We start from the raw sequence: 21,006 nt of genomic DNA on the forward strand, positions 1-21,006 counted from the left end.
TGCAAATGTGGAATACAGAGAGGATTTGCACTGAGGGCCCAGCCCAACGCTCAGTGAAGGCAATAAAGAGAGGATTTTCTGTTACTGAGCAAGCCCGTGCCAGCATCGGGACTTCTGCTATAGCTAAAACAACCCAAAGCAGTATCATAAATTGTCACTGCTTGTTTCTGTGGAACCAGTTATGTGCAGTTTTTGAGGACCTACTTAAAGACCAATCTAGAATTGACGCTGTATTTTATAAGAAATATTTCTCCTTATGACTTTCAGACATTTGGTGATCAGCCTCTTTAAACAAGTTAAATATCTCTAGTAAATTAAAGTAGGGATGGCTGACTTTACATGATGTCTTTCATCCTGGAGGACTTTGAAATGGTCAACAAACTGATTATTAAATATTTGTCTGGCTATCAGCCATTGCTGATACTCCGGGCCAAGGCCAAGACCCTTTGGGCTGAAAGGTAAAATATTGTTAAAAGTGCTACATAATAAGCAGCTGAGGGCGCAAGATGTAAAATATCCTGCAGAAATCAAACTTCACGCTGAGTTTAAGCAGGCGGGCTATCAACTGGGAAGGCTAATACCACTCCAGCAACGAAACTTCGTACAGTTACAGGCTGAGGCGAAATGGTTACAGGCTATGCCAGAACCCGAGCACGCTCTTCCAACAGACACGTTTCGAGTCCAATTACAGGGGGACCCGAGCTACCTTAAGAAGCGAGTTTTTCTAAGGTGTTTGGGCCACTAATTCCCAATGCCTTTGTAGCCAAACAGAGCCTGTAACATGTGCAAAATCTACAGGAAGTTATAGGCAGGAAACTATCTTTGCAGGACTGAAATAACTTGGAATTCTGCATTTTCCACATATATTTTGAATATATTCAGAAGTCACAAACTTTTACCTTTCTTTTACTCTTTCTTATACAACACATCCCGAAGCGTGGTGGGCACTGGGCTCTACAGACAGCCATAGATTACAAGGCAACAAGATACTTCGAGCTGCTTTTTGTGGTGAGCTTCCGTACATGGCTCTCCACAGCGCCATAGCCCGTAACAAGGAAGACGTGAGGGGGCTTGCTGCCACCCATGCACTGCACGCAGCACTTTCTGCAGGGGGAAGCAAAGGAGACCAAACTGTCTGTGGCCAGGAATCGCATTATTATGGAATGCCTGCAGAGGACTTGGTCAACTCTCACCCTGGCGCGCATTTCTGTGCCACCTCTGAGCGCATTCGCAAGGCCAAATGGTGAGTCCCTCTCCTGGCGGTAAGCCGCTGCCCTTACACAGCGCTGTCATTAAGCGATCACAGATTACTTTAGCAGCATTAACTAAACCTCACTCCACCACTTGGGTAAGCCCAATTATCCACTTACAGACACTGCCTCCATTGGCGGGTGGTGGGGCAGCAGGATCCTGAAAGATTAGGAGTTACCAACAAAACAATGTCCACATCAGTGGCAAGGATCACACGCGGTCTACTGGTAACCATCAGAGTGTTCCTCTGTAGCAGGAGGGGAAAAAAGAAGCAATTATAGAAGGGAATGATGCTGTATTTTAGTGAGTGGAGAGAAAGTTCTGAGCTCTCAGTAGGAAACCACAGGTTTTTTTAAGTTTTTCCGGGTTGATTCATCAGAATACACAACACAAAAATTGTTACTTTCTGGTTTGAGAAACAGCCAAAAGCTGCAAAGAGCTGTCGTAGAGACATGCCAACTGGCCATTTACAAAGCCTGATGCCATGTGTTTTCCTGTCTTTCTGGACTCAGATCTCTAGTAACAAAAAAAGTGGTTCTTGATTTATGAAAGGGATGAATATAATACCCTGGAGACTACTTTATCTCAGCTGCTGTAAATTGGATCTCTCAGAGATGAGATGAGATGCGAGTGAGGCAGAAGTACGAACTTACGCACTCTGTGACCGTGGCACTATTCCGTGCAGCATGGAACAGCACTACATGTATTCGTTTTTTATTTTGAAGGGAAATCGTGCTTCACTGTATTCTTAGAAAAAGCAGATCTACTTCCCTTGTGCTGACTTACCGTATGATCTTCCATCACTTTCCTCCAGGCAATGCTACCCAGAGTTACCCAGTGGCGAGCAATTTCATCAAGCTGCAGGATTTAGATAGTGAACCGAGATACAGTATACACAGAGTATGTAAACTCTTATGAAATAAAAAAAGATCAAAGTGACAGGGAGAAATGGCAGACAGACAATCTGAATTTGAGATAAAGATGAAAGGAACATACCTAAAGCTTTGGCATCAAACCTACCTCTCTGTTTAGGGGGCAGAGGGTTTCTGAATTTTGTATACTCCAGTCACTCCTCAGTCATTTGGGTAAAAGGAGGCAACAAATGTGCTAGATCCTCCTCTAGGATACATTCCCTGCTTGTTGTCCATTCTGCTCATTAAAACACAGAAAACTCCTCCAAGAGAAAACAGGCCCCTGTTTAAAGCTAAAGCTCTGAAGGATAGCCCTGGATATAAGAAGGTGCTAACCTGATTTCCTGCACAGCAAATGAAAAGGGGGGGAAATGTTGTAGTCCAACACGTACAAGAAGTCACCCAGATGGGGACAGAATTTTCTCATCCTGATGAAGATAGCAGCTCAATGGCCGGGGACTTTCCAGAGGTACCTTCGTCCCACCATGCCCTCTGTCCAGCTCTGCCTTACCTTTATCCACCTGAGATTTACAGTATATGTGATAAATTTCCAGCCATAAGTTAGCCTTCTTTTCATGCTCAGAATTCCCCATTCCCATGGTGTAAAATTCTCTTTACACAAGCACTACTGTGTCTCCAGCGCTAGTGAACACAGAAAGAGCCAAGCTCTTTAGTTTTTATAGGAATATTTCAAAAGGAACTGGCCTTTCAGCCCTACTCCGCTTGCTCAGAAGACAGGTTTCTCCCCGTTCCCTGTCTTCTGTCAACGTCTCACAAAGGCAAGGGGACTGCAGAGATAGAATACTAATCAGGCTTTTGAAATTACTACCCAAATTGACAAGCTAAGCTAAACCGCCCTTGGGTAGCTCTCATCTTAGAGCAGTCCCGGAAAACAAATCGTAGTGTTAGACTTAAGTCCTAGACATGCAGAAGTAAAATACCTGGGGAAAGATGCTGGTGGCAATTCCGGCATCTCAGCAGAACTATGTAGCGTTTGCCCAGAGTTCATTCACCACGTGCGAGCATTTCTGTGCAAGATAACAGCAAGGCATCGGAACACCTACGCTGGGGCCAAATTAATCCCCAGGGGAACTCCCACCAAAAACCAGCGGTGTGACCCAGGGCTGAATTTGCCCTCCTAGTTCCGAACAGAGAAGTCTGCCAAGGACGGTATGGCCTAAGAGGCACACCGAGCTGGCAGGGCCCCTCAAGTGTCAAAATAGACCGAGCATTGCCAGCCACGTACATCCCGTGCTTCGCAGGCGAGACACAGACAAGAAAAACAATCAAGTTGTCTGGTGGAAAAAGCGGCTTCCCAGGATCGCTCTAGCCCCGGCGCAATCGTGATCAATCCGCACTGGCAAGTATCAGCTTCCCATGTGTGTTTCGCCTAACGCAGGCTGCCTGTGGAGAGCAGCTCGGGCAGGCTGATGCATGCTTGTTATCGCTGGTGTAAATATCTCTGCCTTGTGTTATTGTGGCACAAAGCAGCTGGACCATTTGAAAATCATTTAAAAAGCACTATAAAATTAGGGCTCCAGTGCTCTTATTTTACGACTTTCATGAGCAGCCATTGCCTAGAGAGAAATTATCCTCTTTATTTTCAAGGCTAAAGGTTCTTTTAACATTCATCAAAATCAAAGTGCACCCTTGATAACACAGTGAGCTGTTACTTATCTAGTACAGACTCTTTACCTTCTGCATAATATCACATTTGAGATCTCAGTTCTTTATATACAACTCATTTCATTGTGTCTGCTGTTGTTTTCACCAAGTGAATTTGCATAGTTTCAGGAGAGGCTGGCTGATGCCCTGAAACATATTCTTTTCATAATTCCTAATTTTTTTATAATTTCTAGAACAATAGCCCAGAGTGTTTTGGTTACTGATCCTTCTATAAAAATGGTCAATTACCTCTTCTGGCAATGGATTTACACAGACCAATTAACTACTGTAAGTGAAAGATTTTCAAGGGCATAAATAGGTGCATAACCTGACAGACTCCCCTTTCTGCCTTTGAAAAATCTCTCCACCGTATATAAAAGAGGAAGCATTGGATAATTTTCTTTTTTTTAATTTTGTTCCTGTTTTCACAGGCAGCTGCTTTACCAAACTCAGAAGAACGGTGAGTGAGCCAAAGCAGCATGACAGAATGCAAACAGTACAAAGGGGAAGCCACTCTTTTTAGACATAAAAAAGAAGTGCAGCTGTATTGACCATACTTAAAGCTCAGATCTGAAGGGCTTAGGAAGAGACACTGCATGAAATCCTCAGCCACAGAGGCTGCAAGTGGGAAATGGTGAGGTCCTGCACATCCTCTGTCCTGCAGCTCAGGAAAACCACTGTTTTCCTCTGTGGTGTTTAACTTGCCTTAGCTTTCTCTGAGAGACCGGTCACCTTATTATCCAGACATCAAATACAGACTGAAGATAAAGATTTAGAAAGTCATAACCTTAGCTCTGTTCTCATGATTCCCTCTTTGGGCAGGATTTTGTCTCTGTTTCCTGTGGAGGCAGCAGGCTGCATTCCTGTGCCAGAAGGTGGCATGCAAGGGGGGGCTGGCTGGCACTAACAGATCCCGCTGTGAAAGCGTGTGTAGCCCCGCAGAGGCGTTGCAAAGTCAAGAAGCAGCATCCTGCATGGAGGAGATGAAACCGGCCAGAGGACAGGCTGCGTGCGTGTGGCGAGAGCCTCGCCACCACCTCTGCTAGCAGAGGGAGTCTGAATTCTTAACCAGAGAGGGCTCGCCTGTCGTCACCCGGTGTGATCCACCAACAGGATGCTTAAGCTAACAGGGGGATGAGACGGGAGTTATCTGCAGATCACAATTGTTTACGACCCTAGGAAGGCACCTCAGCTCTGAGGCATGTTTTTCTGTTGCAATAGTCAGCAAGACAGTAAGCACCTTCCTGCGTCTGACAGACCCAGAAATAGAAGAAAAGGGCCCAGCTGAGCTGACCTAGCTCTGGGCTCCTGCATTTCAGACCAGATCTGATCTTTTGGGTTAGGACCGATCAACCCAGCGTCAGCCCTCACTTGTGGCAACGGTCAAGAGTAAGCGGCAGGAGAGGAGCAGAGTTCAGGGTAGCCTGATCCAGCACCACAGCTGCAGTTGTCTCAGCTGCACAGGAGCCTCCTTGCTCCTGAGCACACCTGCGCAATGATTTTCCCCTCTCAGGTATATACACCTCGCTCAGTAGAACAGAAACAGAAAACTCTGCAAAATCCTTTCCTCCCAGAGCTTTCAAATTCCTGGACAGCCCTGATTCGCCTTTGTTTTGGGGATAAACTACCTGTGCTGAACTGTTTCCCACTATTGTCTTTGCTAAAAAAGATGGCAAATTAACATTTGGAGTTAATGCTTCAGTGCTGAAAGGGGAGGATTTTCATTTCAAGCATGGAAGGGGAACAGGTGTCTATGGAGTGCTGTTTCCCCTAAACATGCCTACTAAAACTTCAGCGTGTGAAGGCTATGTGCTTGCTTACCTCATGTCCAGAGCAGGATTAAGCATACCCTGGAGGTGCTTTGACCTAGATGATCAGTTGTTGGAAGCCTGGCAAAAGGACTCAGGTTGTAGGACGTCCTGGACGAGACAGATTCAAAGTAATTTTGTTCTCTGTTAAAGCTATTCATTTTCAGGAAGGCTTAATCTACTTCTGAATAGCAGGTGGGACCCCATCACGCAGAGTTGGGCAGCCAAAGGGCAAAAGAAAGCTGCTGGTTGCTGGCAGTGCTCTTGTGGTGTTGCCAGCGGCCTCAGAGCTTCTATCGCTCACCTTCCCTATAAGATGAAGCTGATTCCTGCTGCTAACCGCAGAACCAAGCTGGGAACAAAGTCATTGTACCAAAAGAAGCAATATAAGGAAAAATACCTTAAAGCGCCAAGTAGGATCAGAATCCTGAGGGCACTGGGGTCTGTGTTAGCAGCATCTCACGGGGCAAGGGTGTTCCTGCCCAGGTGGTGGGTATCCATATCATCAGTTGTTTTCCCTCATTGTCACAACAGCTGACAGTTGCTTTAAACATTTTTCTTCTGCTTCTCCACTCCTGATCCCTTGTCATCCTCCTCCTTGCTGCCACTGTGAAAGGAATCTTGAGTCATGGTGACAAATGTATTCCCAGCCTGGGAAGCAGATGCTGGATGTTTGGTGCCTGTGTTCTAATCACTGTTTAGTAATGGATATTGTGCACACCTTGTTCAAAATACGGGCAGAAGAGGTGCCAAGGCAGGTTACACCTGAAGGTCTGGCTAGTCAATCATTCCCCATCAGCCCAGAGCAGAGTCTAGGGGAAGACAGCGTAAGAAACAGGGCCTGTGCAGTGCTGCCGTTCCGAATTAACTCCGACCGGCTAATAAGCGCCTGATAATTTTCACTGATGCCCAACAACCTTGGCCAGTTTTCTTTGGTTTTCTTTTATTTTTAAGAAGGATTCAAGGGAAGCATCACCCCAGATGGGGAGGAAGAGTCAAAGCCTTTGGTTAACTCAAAGCCTCCGACCTGTCTGATTATTGTAGATAATTTGATATATACACTCAGGTCAATACAAATTTAATTCTTACAGTACATTTCACATTCTTCATCCATCCAACCAGTGCAGTTCCTTGTACATCAGTAACAGCTCCCTCTAAAAGCCAGTCATGACTATACTGTGTATTTTTTTAATCATTCAAGATTGCTTTCTTCTGCCATCTTCTGGCAATATAAAAAATCGCAGTGTTTCAGTAACGGCAGTGTTGCTGCGCTGGTCTAAGGCAAGAGTTGTCAGTAAAGACAGTGTATAATTAGAACAGCTGGCATAATTGGGAAAAAAAATAGAGCCCTTCTTGCTTATTTAAAAGCTTTCCTAATTCTTCCAGCTCTACCCGTTGATATAGTACCAGGGGCTTGGGGGTTATCCCAGGGCAAGGTGTCTGTTTTGTAGACCTTGTGTTTCCTAAAGGTCTGTAACAGCAAAGGAGTTGCACAGTATGTGAGGATTTATCATTTTAAAACAGGACTTCATCGAGTGTACCCTAAATATTTTTTGAAGAGAGTCCTTTTTGCCAGTTTTGCTCTCGGCTCTTCATAGCTCCTTGACAAAAGCCAGCTTTGTTTCCTATCAAACCCCAGGAAGACCTTGTCCAATAGGCATGTAAATATTTTTCCTCTACGGCAACACTATTTCTTTCTGATCTGTCAATGTAAACACCACAAATCATGCCAAACCACCTTGCATTATTTGCTTAATCCTAAAACAAAACATTTTCAGTATTTTGTCAAAAAATTATGTCAGATTTATATAAGATTAAATTATGGTTTGTGGTTTGGGTTTCCCCCCTCCCCCCCTTTCCTTCAGTCACACAGAGGTTCTTTGTAAATGACTGCTTGTGATCCCCACTCTCCTGTCACAATAGCTTTTCCCACATAGTTTTGCTAAAAATATGAAAGTAACGTATGATAATTTAAAAAGGAAAAAATCCAAAAGGAGAAAATGCCAATACTTTCCCTTAAAATAAACTCAAAATTCAAAGCCAGTGAGAAAAACTACTCACAAAATTCCAGCCTGCAAAGAGAACATAAATAAAAGCTGTTCAATGCTTTGTTCATTTTCACTAGCACCAGCAAAAATGACTGCTTGGGATGCCAGGCATTGGAGAGGAAGGATGTTAATGCTATTTATAACTCACGGATGGCTCCCATTACCATTGTACCTGAGAAGCTCACAGTCCTTAATGTATTCCTGCTCACAGCGACTTTCTCAAGCGGAGGACAGCCTTCCCAGGGCTGTGCTGGAGGCACTGGGGTTTGCTTTGGGAAAACCGACTGTTACATTTGCAGCCTGTGCTCAAACTGTCTATTATAAACTGCCTCCAGCAAGCACAACCTCCAGCAAGGCTGCACCCCCTCCCTGCTACCTGTGCTTGTCTCACCTTCTTGGGAGCCACGAGGCTGCTGCTTCGCTGGAGGCTCTTCCTCCCTCCATCGCCACACTGGCTTTGGCATCGACCTCAGCGAGCTCAGCAACAAGCAGCATCAGAAAAACAACAGCATAAAACCTGACAAGATAAAGGTGAAAAAAAACCCCAAAACACTCCAAAAAACTTGCTGGCACGTAACAACCCTTGCTCCCCACCCTGACTGCGCGACTCGGGTGTTGCCAACAGGGTACCCGGGGAGCGGGGCAGCACCCCGCTGCCGGCTCCTCGCAGAGACAGCGCACACGCCTTCCCACGCGCCAGCAAACACAGGACCAGCTCTGCCAGTGACCCTGGGACGGGACACCTCACGGAGCAGCGAGCGAGTCCCCCTGCCCTTGGCCCCTCACCCGTCACAGCCCGGAGAGGTGGCTGCACGTGCCGCCTTACCCCCACCCCGACGAGGCAGCTCCCTGATTCCTGCGTTCTGCTTCACCTGCTACCCCAACACCAGGAAGGAGCTACAGGAAAACCACCCCCGGTTTTATTTCTTCAAGATAAGAAATTAGGAGCAAATATTCATCAGACACATAACCCAAAGTTTGCAAGAGAAAGTAAACCCCAGTTCTAGGCCTTAGTATCTCCTCTTAGCTGTTCTCATACACCTCATCAGTCAATTCCTTTGATACAGACTATCACCCTACTTAAAAGATGACTGAATACAAAAAAACCGCAGTATTTTCAAGTCAGCAATTAAAAAATCTAAAGAAAAAAATATCCTGCTCTGCCCCAGTAAAGTACAGTGTCCCTTGAAAGCTCTGCAATTTGCCTGAAAAAGCTTAAGTGTCAAAATAGATCTTCCACTGTAGAGTTTTGAAGTCTTTTTGCTCTTGATTCCACTGCAAAGAGTTTGTACAGCTTTGCCAACCTTAGAAAAAGGTGCCTTTCTCGTATCTACCCTTTCAAGCAAGGCAAGGCAAGGCGAGCACTTCACTGCTTACGTTAGAAGTGCAGGGAGAGGCAGACAGCTCAAAGAAACCACTGCCAAACGACCGAGGAATATCAAAACCCCTTTGCTCGTGCCTTCAAATATTCTGAAATCTTGCGAGCTTGACATCATTGTCAATTTTGTATTGACAGCAGCAGTCAGAGGGAAATCATTTGAGGAGTAAATCAAGGAGAAGAAAAAAAAGCCCTTTAATCCACAGTCACACAAATCTATACTGCCTGCAGAAGGGCAAGTGCTCTGGAGCCCCTTTTAATAGCAATATATTAACATCCTTGTTTGTCTTTCCTGAAGCTTGCAAGGCATTCCCCCTCGGCCCCCCCCACCCCCAGCGTCGGGTCTCTTCAACATCATTTGTGTCAGAACTGCCCGTAACTTACACCTATCGACAGCCCGTGACACCGATGCAATCTCGGCACGGCGCTGGCTGTGACAGCACTCACTGGACTGTTATCAATATCAAGGTCACTTTGTTTTTCTTGCTCTTGCTGGAGCTCCTCTGCCCGCGGGGCACGGGCTGCCCAAGGAAGCTTTCTGAGCTCCTCACAAGGCACAGCCTCTCCGCTCCATTACTGGCGTTATATAAGATTAGAGTGAAGTTTCTACTATTAGAAGCAGTTAGCTGCATCTGTGCTCGCTGATTATAGCATATAGCACAGTTATGGCTGCTGGCAGCAGGACCTAAACCTACAGCTATTTTAATTCAGGGAGAAGGATGAGTGTAGTCGAGATGGGTCAAGAAAAACAGTAGTTTTGGGGGGTTTTAATTCCTAGCAGTAGTACCCTGGACAGGAGTGCCCCAGAAGAGAATTAAAGGGGGAAGCATCACCCTAGGCTTCACAGATATCCACGGCCGAGTCGGAAATTATGGTAGGAGCCTGTGGAGGGCAGCGCTGTCTTGCTGGGGATGGTGCATTGAATAGCTCAGAGATGCCAGCTCATAAGGTAATACTTCTCTTTTTTTAATCTCCTTTGAATCTGAAAGCTGCAGATGTAAAAGCTGTCGTCCTGCCACAGCTATGGCCTGTCACTGCAAGCAGGACTCCCCGGTTTCCCACCCGCCACCCCCATTCTCCAAGCATCCCTTCCTGCAGCGTCAGGCCTGAGTGGGCAGGTGCCTCTTCCTTGGATGCATGGCTCTTAAACAGGAGGCTTGGGGGAGGCAGGATGGGGCTGGGGGGCTGGAGGCAGCATGGAGGTTCTCCCCCCTCCCCTTAGAAACATATGGTCTTGGGAAAATATGTGCAGATTGGTTCTATTGCAAAGCAAAGGAAATGCTCTCCAGAAGCGCTTCCATGAGCTAGCAATAACAGCCTCTCCCCAAAAACCAGTGGGGCACAGGTGAAGCTCCTGAATCCTGAAGGCAGGGCTGTGAGCCTGGCTTGGCTTGTTGGGGCTTGCCCTGCCCAAGGGTGAGGGTGGCTGTGTGACCTGGGGTAGGGCTGCTGGAAGGGGCTGCATGAGAGCGAGCGGTGGGTGGCCTCGCTGGGGCTCCCCACCTCACTCAGGAGCCCACCTGAGCTGAGACACTCGGGCTTCATCCCCACCTGTGCTACCTCACAGCGCTGCCCGTGCCTGGCCAGGCACCCCCTTGTCTTCCTGCTTCACCTGGGACGTGCCTCACCACCCCGGGCTCTCCTGGCTCCCCGAACCCCTGGCCGAGGCTGGGTACCCTCGCCTGCCCTGCTCTCTCTGACCGCCCGCTCTCCTGCCACAGCCTCGCACATCCCTGCCGTCCAGGTGCTCGCAGCTCCCGCGCAGGCTGTCTGCGCTGCGGCAGCCCCTCCAGCCCCGGGCAGCCCCGGCAGGGACGGGAGGGCTCCCGGGGCAAGTTTGCTCTCCGGCCCGGCTCAGGTTCCTCGCAAGCAGGGGTTGGTACCTTCCCGTTCAGTTTGGAGGAGTCAGAGGGCACCGTCACAAACGCACCGAAGCACCGCTCACGGGTGTGAATGGAGGTGCCAGGAGGGAGGCCAAGCGGGGCAGAGGGGTGAAGACTGATTTTCTCCCACCCAGTAAAACACAGCTGCCGGCGTCAGGCGAGGGGCATCTGTGAGCTGAGCTGAGCTGAGCTGAGCGGGTAGCTGTGGAGAAGGCTTGCAGGGCTGCTCCCACTCCTTCCCAATGCTGTGGTTAAAGAGAGGGCTGTGTTTTCCAGAGCCCTCAATCTGGCATCTTTCCCGGGTAGTAAATTCTCTTAAAAACCGAACCAAACAGGGCTTTAATTGTACATTCTGCTTTTCTCTTCACTCCGGAATAATGGCAATGGCATTAATACAGTGCTGCATTGAACACGTACCCGCACTGAGGCCGAGGGACCGATTCTGCTTTCCATTATTCAGGGGCACTGCCTCTGGTGAGGCAGATCAGGGTTTAAACAGCGAGCAGGAGCAATGAACTTCTACTGTTCCCTGCTGTTTGAGTGTGGGCAAAATAAAAGGCTATAATATATGATGCAGTCAGCCAAGAAAGCAATATTGCTCTGCCATGTGCACGGTCTACACCGAGACGAGTCCAGGATCTCATTTCTAAATTCCCATAGGTGCCTCATTTAAACCATCAGCCATAACCTGCTTCTCATTTTCAATACCACTTGGTATTAGAGCTGCAGTGAACTGCTGGTGAGAGATTCTAATTCCTGCAAACAAGCCCCTGTAGGCTTGCAAGGAAAACAGAGAGTTCCCCTCTCGGTTGCCTGCTAGGTTCCCATCTGGCTGTTTTAACTTTGCTATTGCTTTTAAATGTGCCTGTTTCTGCACACGAGGCTTTCAGCTCTACCTCAAGAGACTCCTGGGTTCTCTTAGCATCAGATTCTGGCCAAAATGTAGAGACACAGATTGGGTCTTCTTAACAAAAAGGAAGATCAGATTTCACATTACAGTATCTGAAAGATTAATTCCACTTACATGATCATTTCCCTGTGAACCACACTTCTTTCCATCTGGATTTTTCCATCAGGAGGACAAAGAGCTGTAGTGTTAAGCACTACCTGAAAGAAAAGAGCAAGGAGTGTAAAAGATGAGTACAGAGATGCTTGCTGAGAGAAAAGAAGAAAAAACAGAGTAAAGAGCAATTGCATTGAGAGCCTTCTATTTTTTTCAGTTTTTCATGTGAATTATATTCTGATCTCATGCTTTGGTATTTTGAACCGTTTAGCTTGCAGGTTTTGATTCCGGGTATTTAGGATATTTGGATGCAGGAGCTTTCCATATCATGTTACTGTTATCTAGCGTTTGCGTTATTGTAGTAACCACAGGTCCAGTCAGAATCGCCCTGCTGTGCCTGAGGCTACCAATAATCTCCTGCAAGACCTTGTTATTGAGAGACACCTGTCCCCATCCGGGCTGCCGTCATGACCACGAGCAGTGCTGTGCTGGCGAGGAAGGTGCTAGCAAAAGGGACAGAGGAAAGATGACCTGGGGCCCGACTAATGCCCTGCCTGCTCTTGGCACTTCAGACAGTCATTTAATCTCTCTACAGCTCAGTTTGGTCTTTAGGAGACAAGGTAATAACCGTGGCAAAATGGCAAGAGGCTTTCCCCCGCTGCAGAAGTGAGGATGGGAGCTGGGTGAATAAGCGGCTGCTCAGTTAGTTTGTGTTCATTTCTGGTTAAACAAAACATGTTTTTCTCAACCAGGAACAAGCTGCTTCATCTTGTTTTAATGTTTTAAAAGATTTTCTGCAATGCTAAAGTAAAATTCCAAAACAAAAGTAGCTTTGAATAGAAAAATAGAAATGGTAATTTGTGTTTTAAATAACAAAACGAACTATTTTGAATCTACAATATTGGAGTGTTTGTGTTTTTTCCAGAACTTATACCGAGTTCTTTTACTGGAATCTGCAAATGCAACACAAATCTGTTAAATGCTTCAGCCAATTCAAGTCAGTGGGGGTTGTGCCTTTTTTTCTTTTTCCTTTTTTTCTTTTCTTTGCCAGAAAAATCCTCAGTAGAAAATGGCAATTGTTTCCAGTGTAGGAAAAGATAAAAAAAAAAAAAAAAGAAAAAAAAACCAAACCCAAAACCTTGCAGACTGTGGTACTCAAGTGGCTGGATACATCAGGGAGATGCAAAGCTCGGCTCGGTTGCTGCCGACGCGGTCCTGGAACGGCCGAGTCGCTTGGGAGCCGCACCCAGAGCATGCGGGTGACCCGCAGCCCCTCGTGGGCGCTCCCTGCAGCTCGGCGGTGCCGGCCCCGCAGCCTGTGCCTCCGGGGTGGCTCCCGTGCCCCCGTGACACCACACCTCGAGAGCGACTCGGGCTCCACAGCTCAGAGCCGGGCAGGCCCTGGCCATTCGCGGTGCGCCCCGAGCTCTGGGTGCCTGGGAACTGGTGCTTAACTACAGAATGGCATTAAAGCTTGTGCTGCCTTGTGTTCTCCCAGGAAAGTAAGGAGGGCTGATACGTCTGGACTGCCCTTAAAATCTCTGTCCAGTCTCAAATGTCTCCTATAGGTAGAAGGCTTTTTTTTTTGTTGCTGTTATTTGGTTTTAACCAGAAGAAAGAAAAGGAAAAGAAAGGTAGAAAGAAAGAATCTAATGAGATAGTCTTTAGGTACTTCCAGGCTATGGTTTACAAGAAAAGTAATCCTATCCAACTTGCATGGTCTAGATCTCTGCAGACAATGTTAGTGACCTTGTAAGACAGAAATGTTTTGTTTTCCCAGTCACAGGGGCTCTGGCCCTCCTGCAGTCACTGCCTGTTTCCAACTAAAGCAGCTTCTGGGAGCCACCCAGAGGGAGAAGCTCAGACAAATGTAATCAGTGGCAGCGCTTTTGCTAGCTTTGCAGTACCTTAAAGTGCGGGGGGACGGGACGGGGACGATGACACCCTCAGCAAAGTCCCTGGCCTTCAATTAAAAAATTCTTATTACTTCCCTCATTAGTCCAATCATCTGGTATAGCTATTTTCAAGCTTACCCTGAAGGCCCCGCAGAGCAATTCAATTTCAAGGCCAGAGCAGCGCAGGACAGAGCGGCGTGCTCGGGAGGAGCTACGCTCTGTGTCGACGTGACGAGCTCACTTGTCTGGCATCAGTCACGTGAACTAAACGATGTTGACGCACTTTTTGGGAAGAGGATTGCTGTATGAAAGGGAGCTCTGTTGCAAAGCACCTCCCTGGCTGGAAAGGCTGGAGTCGCCTGCTAAGTTTCACCAGCACCAAAACGACTCAGTTCTTGCAGAACTTCCTCAAAGTCAGGTCTTGAACAAGAGGCCTCGCAATGTAATTCCCTCTGCTGATCATCCCTTTCCCTCGCTCTGCTAATCACCTCCATTACTGTAACTAGCTGACAGGCTACAACAGAGGCTCAAAGCAGTGGGGGCTAGGAGAACTCAAAAGTTTAGTGCCCATCTGCTTACCTCCACAACTTCAGCCTTTAAACATCTGCAGTGATTGGGAGTCAGCCACCCTCCTTGAAAATCAGCCTGTGGTCTTATGAATCTCCTGATGTAGAAGCTGCATTATCTTTTTCTTGATTTCCTTTTACTGCTTCAGCTTAACGTTCTGTGTCGGTGAAAGTACAAACAGGTCATCATGACAATGCTGGCAGTGGCTCTTGAGCACAGTGCATGACTTTCGCAAGGCAGTAAAACTTGGAGGGCAACGCACAATATCTTTTTCCGCGCTATTCTTCACGCTAATCTGTGCTGGGATTGCACAACATTCTCCTTTACCAAAGCTCTTGGTGCTGTGTTATCTGCCCTGAAATATTTGTAGGCTTTTATCCCTATGTTCCTCTCTACTTCCCTGCAGTTCTTTTCTTTTCTCATTAAAAGTAAAACCAGTCAGCTTTTTTTCCCATCTCTCCCATCATTTTTATTGTGCTTTTCATATTTTGCTTATTAAGTAGTTACCCTAGGGAGACTTCCTTTTTATTGGAGCGTACAAAAAGCTATAACTGCTCTTAACATTTGTGGAGAGGAGGAGGAGGAAGGGGGCAGGAGAAGAAAATTTAGGCTGAGATCACAGAAATGTGTGGTGTGTTCAAGAATATGCCTTGCATCATCTCTACTTATTTTTCCATAAGCAACAAGATATCCTCCCTGGCTTTCTGCTTATTCCCCAAATCAGCCTGCACTGGTAAAAATAACGTACCTGGACGTTTGGACAAAGTTGTTGCTGTTTTAGGAGCCACATCCATCTGGCGGCTGCTGCTCTGGGGCAGGGAACAGACTAGACGGCTTCCAAAGGTCCCATCTGCGCTTGCTTTCTAGAATTGCTGAGAAAATAAACACAAACTCTAGATTTAGGCATTCTGGCATTAGAGTGAAAGCTGATGCCACATCAGAATAAACACCAGCCACCCCACTTTGGGAAGAGTTCTAGTGGGGCTCCCACATTGATTATGCCTTTAATACCAACAAGCAACCAAACAAAGCTATCAGTGTTCTCTGGGGGCGAGACCAGCAATTCAGGATAATGAGGTCCTGGCAGGAGAAATGCTCCTAGAGTCTCAGAGAAGAGACTGCTTGGCTATCTTTGAACTCTTGCTCTCGACTGAGCTCTGCTTCAGGCTGGACTGGCTGGCCTGAGCTTCCTGGGTCTAAACCAGCGAAGAACATTGCAGAAGGAATGCCCATATTCCATGGCACAATCTGTGAGGGAGCAAAGCAGTCCTCGATGGGATTCTCACCAGGGCAACGAAGAATTTTCAGCTCTATAATTTCCCAAAATTCAGACACTTTTTTTTTATTACATCCCAGTAAGAACCCTACCCCTCAGACGAGAGAAACTCTTGAGGCAAATAGCTATCACATTATTTATGCAAAGTGGAACAGCTCCCAGAGGAGAGACTGAGACAGACAGACGCAAGTATACCAGTATAGCTGAGTGTTCAGGGGTATTCACCTGAGAGAGAGGAAAAAACTAGTTCAAATCCTCTCAATTCCTCTTTATATACATACAGACATATATATACATATGTATATACGCATGTGAAAAATCTGTTCACGTGTATGCATCTATACCTATGTATGTGTACACATATATTTAAATACACCCCTATAAATGAAAGAAAATTGTACACACATACATTTTATACATGTGTACACATACACCGTATGAATACATGTCTTACACACACATCCTAAGGTTTCCTCCTTGTCCCTAGAAGCTCTGTAAGTATAAGTCAGCCCAACGATTCATTCTTTCAAAACCCTCCAGTCCTAACTAACCAGAATCACGCGTGCACGAACACTTTGGTAGCTCACCAACATAAAGCACTGGCGCTTTCCTGCACGCGCTCATCAGCGCTATAGCGACAGAAATACCTGCACCTACGAGGTTCAGCCGCTGCTGCATTCGGGTGGCACAGGATGTTCTTTTTCAACAGTGTTGCTTGACAAGAAATTAAATCATATTGTCTTATGCTGCTGCTTTCTCAGGGGATGAATTACATGCCTGTGGAGTCCTACCACAGAGTCAGTCCTGCTCTCTGGATGCTTTTAGCAACACCTGCAGGCCCTGCTGCACACACCAGTTATAATAATGTAATGCTATTTGGAGGGTAATGAACAGGACGACTTTCTAGGGAATATTATTTCTGTATGAAAATTTCCTCTTAATTCATTTCAGAAAAGCTGTGTCTGATACAGCTTGAGTGCGTGCAAGAGGAGCAAGATGCCTCACACCAGAGACTCTTCACCTCCGACTAGCAGCTCAGGGAGTGGAGCTTCCTATGAAACACCAGCACTATCAGACCTCCAGCGGCTCTGCTGGTTCAGAGGAGGCTCTGATAATCATGTGGACCAAGTCTGGCCAAATATTTACCTGGGAGATGCGTAAGAACATATGGTCTTATCATTAAGCTGTTGTCGGTCCCGGGGTGGGGGGGAGGAAGGGATGCGGTACGCTGGGGAGAAGCTTTTGGGTCTGCAGGAATGTTTTTGTGATACGGGCTTCCAAAACCAATAAAGAACCTGGACATCACAAAAAACATGGCATACAAAACGGTGACCCACTCACAGTGTGTCTGAGCTGGGTTTTCTATAGTCTGTGAACCAGACGGATTTGGCAGCATAAGACTTATTCGTATTCTAGACAAAAGTCCTTAAAGAACCCATATTGGTGTCAACTCTGAGATGCATTATCTGTCCTGGAAACTGTGCTCTAAGGCAGCAGAGGAGAACGCAGTAGCCCTCGCAGTCAAATAGGAGTAGCAGGACCAAGAGCCAGGCAGAGCAGGGCCCAAATGAATTATACAATAGCAATTTTGCCAGTGCAAATCCAAGCTTTCTTTCCAAGATGGTAAAACTGAAAATAACAAACAGGAATTTTCATGTAAATACCTTACTCTTGTGACCACTTCTATGTATTGCCATTTCCTTCTGTTTGGATTTCTGCAGATTGCATAGATCACCAGCTCATTTCTCCCAACTCCTCCTCCTCATTAATACATCCGTTAAGGATCACAGTTTCATGGAATAACTTCAGTCCCAGTTTATGGTGGGAAGCGGGAGAACCTGGCTGGTGAGCACGATGCAGCCGCTTCGCGTCCGAACTGGGAATGAGGCGCTGCTGCATCTGCGTGGGTTCTCGCCCTTGCCACCCATGCACACCGTGAATGAGAGATTAGCTCTACAACTTGCTAAACAACTTTATAAAGGAAAATCTTGACCGCCTTATACAACAAGACATGTTCCCAGGGATTAACTGCTAGGAGGCATTTGCTTAACTAGCAGTATCCCACCGGCAAGTCTGCGCTCTTGCTGCTCTCTACAACCCTGCATCACATTTTTCACGTGCAAAGCACAACGGGCTTCTCGCCATTTGCCTCTCCGTAAGCAAGCTGCAGTTCCTGCATCCTGCCCTAGCGGGAGCAGGCACTAACTTTAAGCCGTACTATTTTAGCAGAATGCTAGGAGTGTTGCCAATGAGCCCTTCGTGTCTTTCAACAGGTGGGCTGCTAGGAGCAAAACTACTCTTCAAAGCCTCAACATTACTCATATCCTTAATGCAGCAGATGGGCCATATAGCATCAACACAGGAGCCAAATATTACGAAGATCTGCAAATAGAGTACTACGGAGTAGAAGCATTTGATGATCCTTCCTTTGATTTAAGCATCTTCTTCTACGATGCTGCCAATTTCATAGGCAAAGCCTTAAACACTTCAGGAGGTAAGAGGGAGGCAAAGAGAAGCTTCGGGAGGAAGTTTCAACACGAGCCAAACGGCTTCTGCCTGCAGTAACAGGCAGCCAGCAAGGCTCAGATTCAGCATATGGTTCAAGGCGGCACACGGGGAGCCGCGGCGCAGAGGATGGGAGCAGGGCGCCGGTGCTGCGCGCTGCAGGGCAGGTGGCCGTGGGAGCTGGGGAAGGCTGGCTGCCCCAAGCCCAGCACGGCGGCAGGAAGGGCCAACTCTGCGGGCAGCGCGAGAGGGAAGGGCAGAGGATTTGGCACCTGCGGGTGCTCCCCCACGGGTCCGTCCGGCAGGAATTGCCTCCACGCGCACCTCGCACCCCTCGCACGCCGGCACAGGCTCCAGCCTGGCGACCCTGCCCCCGTACCGCAGCCCGGCTCCCAGTGCGCTCAGCTGGGAGCAGCGGTGCTTCTGCGCTGGCTTAAATGCTTCACGTGCTTAAGCGTTTCACGGAACTGGAGCTTTATTCAGACTGTCTATTAAGCTAGAGAAGCAGCAGAAGTTAATGAACTAAGTCAAAAACTACGAGCCTGACCCGCAGCCTGCTGAATTTTTGTCAGCAGAGTTTGGATTATGGCCTAGTTATCATAATTTCCATTTGTTCCAGAGTTTGCTCCGACTCTGACTGGCTGCAAGATCTGCTGCTTTCACTGGAGTGCTTTATTAAATCCCCGGTTATAGCTCACCCTGGGCTGCTGAGATACAGTAAATTATGAGTCCATTTTTTACAGGCAGACTATCCTACAGAGTTTATGGGACTTGTCAGTGATCACAGTCAGGGCTGGGCCAAAATTTTCTGCCAAAACAGTTTTGGTTTTTTTCCCCACAGAAAAATACTAACAAGGTTAGTCACAAAATGCTTCTCCTTCCACAGCAAATTTCAACTACTTTAATCTGAGGCCTAAGTTAGGTGCATGAGGTCAGTATAAAATACCACCTTGCCTGAGATGGATGGTATGATCTTATGCCAACCATCCTGAAAACATGAGCATCCACTAATTGCCACCGTTGTTTTCCCAACTTGTTTCTAATAGTTCTTGCTCTCCCTGTGTCTTTGTCCCTTTAGAAGCACTGAAGCCCCCTCACCTTGCTGTGCTTCTTTTTCCCCGCAGGTAAGGTGTTTGTTCACTGCGCCATGGGGGTGAGCCGCTCTGCATCTTTAGTGCTTGCCTTTCTAATGATCCACGAAAACATGACACTCGTGGATGCTCTGAAAACAGTGAGTGCTCACAGAGACATTTGCCCAAATTCGGGGTTCCTCAGCCAGCTCCGGGACTTGGACATTAAACTAAATGAAGAGAGGAAAGGAAGCAGAGCATCTGCCACCGAAGAGCTGTAAGAGTATTGCTGAAAGAGAGAGAAGAAAACGTTATTTGAATTTTCTCCGTCTCTCTTAAATAAATTACATTTGTAAACTAAGGACGCAAGCTTACGATACACCAGAATGCATGTTATTAATAAAAGCAGATTTTACTTGATCTTTCCATTTTGCAAAACCCTCCTAGATTATACTTACGACTGGTTGTGTGTTGTATCCTTCACTCTCCACCTTAAAACACAGCTCTCTGTTAGTTAAAAAAATAAAAAGAAGATATCAGGTTCCACTTCAGAAATAGCTGTGTTTCAGCAGCTAGTGAAGCTCATATCACTTTATGAAGTGTTAGGCTATTTGAGGTGAAAGATGCCATATTATTTATGCTACAATAATGCTCAGAAGTTTTCTTATGAACCAGCCCCCTGCCCATTTGCTCCCCATATCTAAAACGGTGTGTGTTTTGAGACTTGAATCTGGCACTGGTTAGTTCTTGCTTCTACAATTGGTGGAGCCCGAGTTGGGGGTAAGGGGCTGTTTACAGACAGAGCAGCTGGGAAACACCACAAGCCACTCTAAGAAATTATTCCAGGTCTCTCTATAGTGTTTTCCCTCTGACTGTTCATCAGATATTCTTTTTTTCTTCTCCATGAAAATACCTTTGTTTGAGAGAGCACTCAAATATTGTTCATCCTCCCTAGTAAAATTAGTCCAGGAGATGATGTGGAGGATGCTCCTGAAGAGGAAGGTGGGTTCCCAGGTGAGGCTGCAAGCTGCTGCCTGGGCAGTGGGTGCAGGAAAGCATTTGACCGCGAAGTTCAGCATATCCCAAATTTGTCTGACAGTTCAACATTGTAAGACTTGGGAATTTCTTCCTTAAAAATAAAGGTCATTAACATTGCAACATTGTGCTCTGCGGCATTTGCTTTTGTGAGGGGACTCAAGTGAAAACTGAAGGGACACAGGAACGGCAAGGGAGGTGCTGACAGACATCGGGCTTTCATCTTCGTGTCTCTGGGCCACCATAAGAGCACTCAATAGCTACTGTCATCTGACGGATCAGTGCTGCCTGGAAACTATGTGAAGCACATCTGGCTCTCGGTTCCCAGCGGACAAGCACTCGCAGCACAAAGCCAGCTTGGGGATGGCAGTTGTTTGCATTCCTAGTACCAAACTCAGGAATGCAAAGGCATGACTACTCCCCACCGTGTGAGCTGGCTGCTCAAGAACAGCACAGCAACAAGGGAAAACACTCCTTGCTGATCCCAGTGCTGTCTACAAGGCAGGCTTCTGCCTTCAGGACAGACAACTCAGCACCTTTCATAATGCTTTTTGTTGATATCTACACCTGCGATGTGGGCCAAGGCTGTAGGAGCAAGACCACGAAGCAGGGTGTTTGGCACTGAGGACCTGACTCTCACACCGAGGGCATCTTCAGGGATTTTGCTTTGGAGCAACCCTGTGGACCGGGCACCCCTGAGCAGCAGGAGAG

At 47.0% G+C, this 21,006-nt stretch overlaps 1 protein-coding gene across 1 annotated transcript; it reads left to right on the plus strand.

The window, feature by feature from the left end:
* The first annotated feature begins 1,168 nt into the window (after positions 1–1,168).
* Positions 1,169–20,396, plus strand: LOC142064465 (dual specificity protein phosphatase 13B-like). The gene is made up of 6 exons (XM_075109499.1): positions 1,169–1,243; positions 2,066–3,526; positions 4,263–4,287; positions 16,637–16,842; positions 17,959–18,179; positions 19,315–20,396. The coding sequence occupies exons 4-6, from the start codon at positions 16,682–16,684 to the stop codon at positions 19,539–19,541; spliced, it is 609 nt and encodes a 202-aa protein (XP_074965600.1). The 5' UTR covers positions 1,169–1,243; positions 2,066–3,526; positions 4,263–4,287; positions 16,637–16,681; the 3' UTR covers positions 19,542–20,396.
* The last annotated feature ends 610 nt before the right edge of the window (positions 20,397–21,006 follow it).

This window comes from Phalacrocorax aristotelis, chromosome 14 (genome assembly GCF_949628215.1).
Source record: "Phalacrocorax aristotelis chromosome 14, bGulAri2.1, whole genome shotgun sequence".
Taxonomy (NCBI): domain Eukaryota; kingdom Metazoa; phylum Chordata; class Aves; order Suliformes; family Phalacrocoracidae; genus Phalacrocorax; species Phalacrocorax aristotelis.